Source organism: Oreochromis niloticus, linkage group LG11 (genome assembly GCF_001858045.2).
Source record: "Oreochromis niloticus isolate F11D_XX linkage group LG11, O_niloticus_UMD_NMBU, whole genome shotgun sequence".
Taxonomy (NCBI): Eukaryota; Metazoa; Chordata; class Actinopteri; order Cichliformes; family Cichlidae; genus Oreochromis; species Oreochromis niloticus.
This window is the reverse complement of record NC_031976.2, coordinates 2,907,048-2,912,985: the sequence shown is the minus strand read 5'-3', so window position 1 is coordinate 2,912,985 and position 5,938 is coordinate 2,907,048. Positions and strand designations below refer to the sequence as shown.

Genomic DNA, 5,938 nt, shown 5'->3' with positions numbered 1-5,938 from the left:
ACTTCACCATGGTGACTTAAGGTGTGAATAACCTTGTAGTGCAGGAAACCTAGGTTTACCTTACTTGGCTAAGCCAAAATCCTGCTTCGTAGTACAGGCCTCTGGAATGAAAACTTTGCAACTCTCCATTTCAAAAGCACCAACAACTCCAATGTCAAATGTTATAACAGATAATCTATTGGTATATAAAGCTTTCTCTTGTTTAACAGTTCACATGACAGCTGTCAGCAAAACTGTGGATTGGAAAAAAATTAGAGAACTTCAAAAGAGAAGTCATGCAGAGCCGACGTGAGGATCAGTCTTTATTTCAGCTTTGATGGATAAACGTCACATTTGACAATTTGTGATGATTATATTCAGTCCTCAGCAACACCCAGTGACCACAGACAAATACTCCAATATGTCTACTCTTAATGCTGAATACACTTGTTTGTTAGAGCAGCTGAATGAGCACCCAAATGTGGACCAACACACAGGCAGGATTAATGAAAAGCTCAATTTTATTGAGGGTAAAAAGGCAGTCCATCCAGTGACACCAGTGAAATGCCAAAAACAAACAGAATCCAATTTCAGGAAACAACCAAGGCTGGACAACAGAAGGCAATGGTAAACAAACAGTGCAGCACAACAGAGAACTAAGGCAAACTGAGAGTTTAAATACACGCAGACACATTGAAGGCTGGAGAACTAAACACACCTAAAAAAAAGTTAGAATAACAAGACAAGACATAGAAGTACCAAAATAAAACAGGACGTAGTGATGTGGGGAATCATGTGACAAAGGAATCTTGGCAGCAAGAGGGAGCTTGGAGAGATTCAGAATAACCAAAACAAGAATACCAAAATATAAGTCTAACAACTAACAGAAACAGGAATACAAAAGCAACAACAACAAAGGAGTAAACACAGAATCATTAATAAGATCATAAAGAGATAAAATTGGGTGTTGTCAAAACTGGGCTCTCTAAACATCAAACCTAAAAATACAGTTAAATAGTGACTGCTGTTAATTTTGCAGCAAATTTTTATTTAGTCGTTTTACTTAAAATTTAGACTTCTAAATTCTTTTAGCTTTAGTTGACTATCATAAGATTTTTAGCAGCAGTTTATCCAGCTGATGAAAATATAAAGTGTAAAAAATTTGTTATGTTTTTACCAGTGAAGAATGCTCTACATAGTTTACAAAGTGTCTCATTTTCCTTGACATCAAATGGAAAATGTGTCCATATGTTCACTCTTGTCTTCCTATGCGCTGACATTTTGTCTCATATTCATGAGAAACCGGGAGGATGGGAGATAGTGGTGCCTTTTCCAAAAAGCACCTCTGTTGTGCACCTCTAACCTTACTGCATGGAGATTACTTCTGATTGGACTGCTTCAAAACTCACCCGGCCTTTCTACACAATTTAATTAGTGTTTATTGGCTCTTGTCTCTCCAGGATATTTTCAGCTTGTTTTTATTCACTGACAAAAGTTTCAGCAGATTTCACCACAGTTTTTGTCCTCGTGTAAATGTAGGGTAAATGTAGCTTTCCATGAAATAAATGTAAAGATTTGACTCTGTTTGTGTAAATAGATTTGTACTTTAATGTAATTCCAATAAATCTGGCTAAAATAAAGTTGACAAAAATGTTATTTCTTAACAGTGTTGACTAATGAAAAGCTCTCAGAAGTAATATCTTTGCTCATGACTATTACCTACCTACTACTTACCTACCCCGTTGTTCACATACAGCACCAACAGAGTGCATCACTTATAAATTAGCTTAAATGTATTCCACCAGTATGACCAGATGAATTGCTTACAGAAATAATAAAGAACCACAGAAAAGAATGTTTTTAGCTATTGATCTCTGTCTGTCCAAACGGGGACGTGCCCAGTATTGCCCAGTAGATGTCAGTGGGTGGGTTTCAATCACTCAGACTTTCTGCAGCGAGGATGACGATAGACTGACAGACACTTTATAGCTTCTGAAGGACTCTAAAGGAGACTGTTCGTCTGTGACATAAATTATGGATAAAGAATACCTGTGTGTATGTGCATTGTGTGTTTGTGTATGGTGGTGGTGGTGCTGGGGCCATAGCCTTCCTGGTTGAAATCTGGCCAGAATTGCCATACCATCAACATGTAACACAAGTCTTCCTGCTTAAAGTTTCAAAGAGCCTGTAATTTCCAAGCACACATGAGTCAGTGAGAGCTCAGATGTTTATTAATGACATGAATTCACAGATTGTTTCTAAATGCTTATTCTGATCAGATTCAACCAGGGTGCTATGATCAAATGCCAACATGATCTTCAGATTCCCCTGTGCCTTCAAGCATTAATTCACTTACATGTGTCCTTCTGGACAACTATTAACTGTAATTCAGATAAAAGTGACATACTTTGGCCTTTGGTGTACATGGCTAGTCTGCTAGTTGGTGATTAACAAACCACTTCCATCTCCAGCACTATGAACTCTGGCCGGGACTTAATTAAAACTCAGCCATTGACCACAATCATAAATTACTTTCCACAACCTGTGACACTTTCAAAATAAAAAAGGACACATTGGTTTCTTGCCAATTAATAATTCACAAATGAAATGGAATGAAAGCCTGAGGCAGGGGTCCTGTAAGAGTTTGTATCCTGTGTTTTGAAAAAGGCTGACAGCATTGTCACTGAACAAGAGGGATTACTCAAGCTGGTGGTGTCTGCTGGGTGATTGATGTCCGTTATCTGCTCTGTTTGTGTTCTGCAGGTAGCTGTTGTCATCACAGTGTCACTGCACTGCTCCTGCCCAGTCTGATCCTTGACCTGAGCAGCTGGTTCCCAGTAGGAGGGAGCAGCCCTGCAACAACATCTCTACTCCATCATCTCTGGCTCTGTTTACATGTGTGTCAGTCTGAGGATGGAGGCCTTTCTCAGCATACCTCCAGTCTTCATAAGCCTCTTATGAAATCATCACTGTTCCCACTAGTGTTTCCTTTTTTTCTTCTTTTTTTTAATGCAGCAGCTGTTTGCTGTAATCTGAAAGTTAAGTCCCAAATGCAAATGTAGTGATCGCATGAGAGGCACAAGCTGGGTGTTTCCTGTATTAAATCTAACGGGTAATGCTCTGTTTTGCAAACCTTCAGTCCCAAACACTAAATCAGATGAAGGAGAAGTTTCAGAGTGACACTGTCTTCAGCTGCTGTATATTCTACGCTCCCTTCCTCGCATTTTTACTGAAATGAACTTTGTATTTATTAGCTTGCAGTGTAATTAATATAATTAATAATCACTATTATATTACAGTGTTTGTTGATATTGGTAAATACTGTTTGAATATATATATATACCTTCCAAAATAAAAGTCTAAGTTCAGCAGCAAGCGACATGTTATGAGATGAATCTTGTTTATTTCTGCATCTTTATATTTATTTTTCACTTAGTGAAATTGAATTTTTTTTAATTCCCATGTCATTTTTATCATGAGTTTAAGACGGTCTAAATTTGGCAGGGATGGACGCTTCCCACCTAGAAATACATTTTGCCCCCACACCTACTGAACAGAGTGCACATTTTAAACTTCTTTTAGCTGCTTTGCAACCCACCTCTCCTCCAGCATCTGACTCCATCATTGCCATATCCATGCTGTGATGCTGCCCTGTGCTGTCTTGCTGCTCCAACTTTTCATTTATCCACATAGAGGGGTGAGGAGGTCCCTGTACAGCCTGTATCAGTTACTGTAATTGGTTTAAAAACACTCTCTCTTTCTTTGAAATGTGTCTATATTCTTATAGGGTCTATAACTGACAATATAAAGCACCTTGAGGTGACTTTTGTTGTGATTGAGTGCTTTAAAAATAAAATGTGATTAAATTATCTCCTAGGAGCTGCAGTTACAAACTGGTACTTTCAGGTGTTTTTCATTCACAGGGCCTCTATTGATGCATTTTTGACAGAGTCACTGCTGCAGCTGGTTTAAAAACAAGGTGTCCTCTGGCGCCCATGGTTGAGGCATAAGTGAGTTGGATCTGTCACTCCCAACTTGTCATTTTGTAATTACTTAGATTACTATTGTAAAGGGCAATTTTTGCTTTAATCAACTATATGGCAATATACTATATGCATTTTGCTTATACCATACACAACTGTTTCTGTGGTAGATTCATCCCTAAATGAAATGTTCATCCAAACAGTGGCAGACACAGGAGTAAGTAACTCATGCTACAAGTGTTTGATGGCTTCCAGCAAGAGGTAATCAACAGCAGTCAGGCAGTTTTCCTCTTGTCTTCATGGGCCTACATTCCTAGCAAGACGTTTAAGATTTAAGATAGTAATAGGCTTAATTTGATCCGTAAGAGAAGTGATTATGCTGTGTGTTAGTTTCTCCCAGCCCTGTGTTGACTCCTAAAGTTTTCTAGAGATAAGCAAGATGTCAGGTTGCCCCGTAGGGTCAGGTCTCCCACAGTCTGTCATCTTTTACTTAACCCTTTTGCTGTAAAAAGCTTTTCTTTTGGATTTGTCCATCATCATTGATCTATCTCTGTCCCTCTCTTTGGATTTATCTGGCTTTGAATTTCCCAACACACTTCAATCAGTAATAATTTCTTCAAACAACACTGACTCACCAGTAAGGAAGCTTTTCATTTTTAATAGAGTTTTCAACAAAGAGAAGAAACAAAGAGATGAAACATGCAGGGGGGAAGCTTGTCATTGTTGTTTTGTCTCAGGCATAATGTAACATGAAATTCATTTTCTTTTTGTCTGTTGTTGTTGAGAAAGGCCAGAGGAAAGTTTCTTTAAAAGGTTACTTTCTGCAGCATTTTTCTACTTACTGAATATGTAGCAATAATAACAAGGAAAGAGCATTTCCAAAAGCTTTTCAAACATTTGAAAAAGCAATAAAAGTCAGGTTTTTCCTTACCTGGAGGCTCTCTATCTAGATTTAATTCTGTGCAGGCTGTTGGACAAACTTAACCCGGTTTCGCTCACAGCGGTTTACTGTCTGATAGCCTGCTGCCTCTGTAAATATAGCATGAACAAGGGGGATAAATCTCCCAGGAAATGCAGGCTGAGGGGAATTTCAATGCAAGGTGTAGCAGTTATCATTCCTGGTCAATGTCTGGAATGTTAACGAAGGTTTATTTGAGGTTACAACCCGGAGCAAGAATGTGTTCATACAGAAGAGGCCAGGTTCTTCCAATTACTAGACTATGTTGTTATCAAAAGAGGTTTAATGAAAGTAAAGCCATCTGCTATAGAAAGATCTTCAATTAATTCAAATTATTTTTCAATCCTTTATATGTATTTCCAGTGTTAGGAGACAGTGGACGCTTAATTGTGATAAACATTTTTCTGTGTTTGGCAAAACAATATTAAAAGCCCATAAGTGGTTTTGTAATAATTTGTGAGTACAACATACATTTACAATCATGCAACCCTACAGGATATCATTGATAGTCAATGAACTTACTGTACCCCTTAATGACCTATTTTCTCTTCCAGTGGTGGATGCTCAATCAGTTTTATCTATAGGCTGTCAAATCTCCAAAGGTGCTTTGTATTGTAAGCTAAAGACCCCAAACTAATACAATCAGATGACCTGACCACCTGAAAGCTGAAGGTGCTACCACGCATTCTACTTTTGAAAATTCTCAGAATCACACGCAACACAGAAGTCTAATATTGAAGTCCTCTGAAGGTAAGATGGGTCCTGATTATTCAAGATCTTGTATGTGAGGTGAAGGATTTTGAATTTAATTCTAGTTTTAACAGGTAGCCAATGAAGACAAACAGAAAAGAGAAGAAGACCATGGAAGACATATCCTCTCTCTTTCTAGTCCCTGACAGAGAGAGCCTGAGCGAAGCATCTATATTGTGAACAGAATTGGTCCTAGTATGGAACCATGTGGAATTCCATAATTAACCTTGCATGAAGAAGACTCCACATGAACAAACTGGAGTTTGTT

The 5,938-nt window shown here is 38.2% G+C and overlaps 1 protein-coding gene across 3 annotated transcripts in view; it reads left to right on the top strand.

The window, feature by feature from the left end:
• tsnare1 (T-SNARE Domain Containing 1) overlaps positions 1–3,358 on the top strand; it is a 213,404-nt gene extending 210,046 nt beyond the window's left edge. For all 3 annotated transcript variants that reach the window (XM_013268380.3, XM_025911723.1, XM_005472380.4), the window contains one exon: positions 2,743–3,358. Coding sequence is in view for 1 of the 3 variants with exons in the window: in XM_025911723.1 (XP_025767508.1) it covers positions 2,743–2,790 (48 nt within the window). In the remaining 2 variants the exon portion in view is untranslated. The remainder of the gene's footprint in view (positions 1–2,742) is intronic.
• The last annotated feature ends 2,580 nt before the right edge of the window (positions 3,359–5,938 follow it).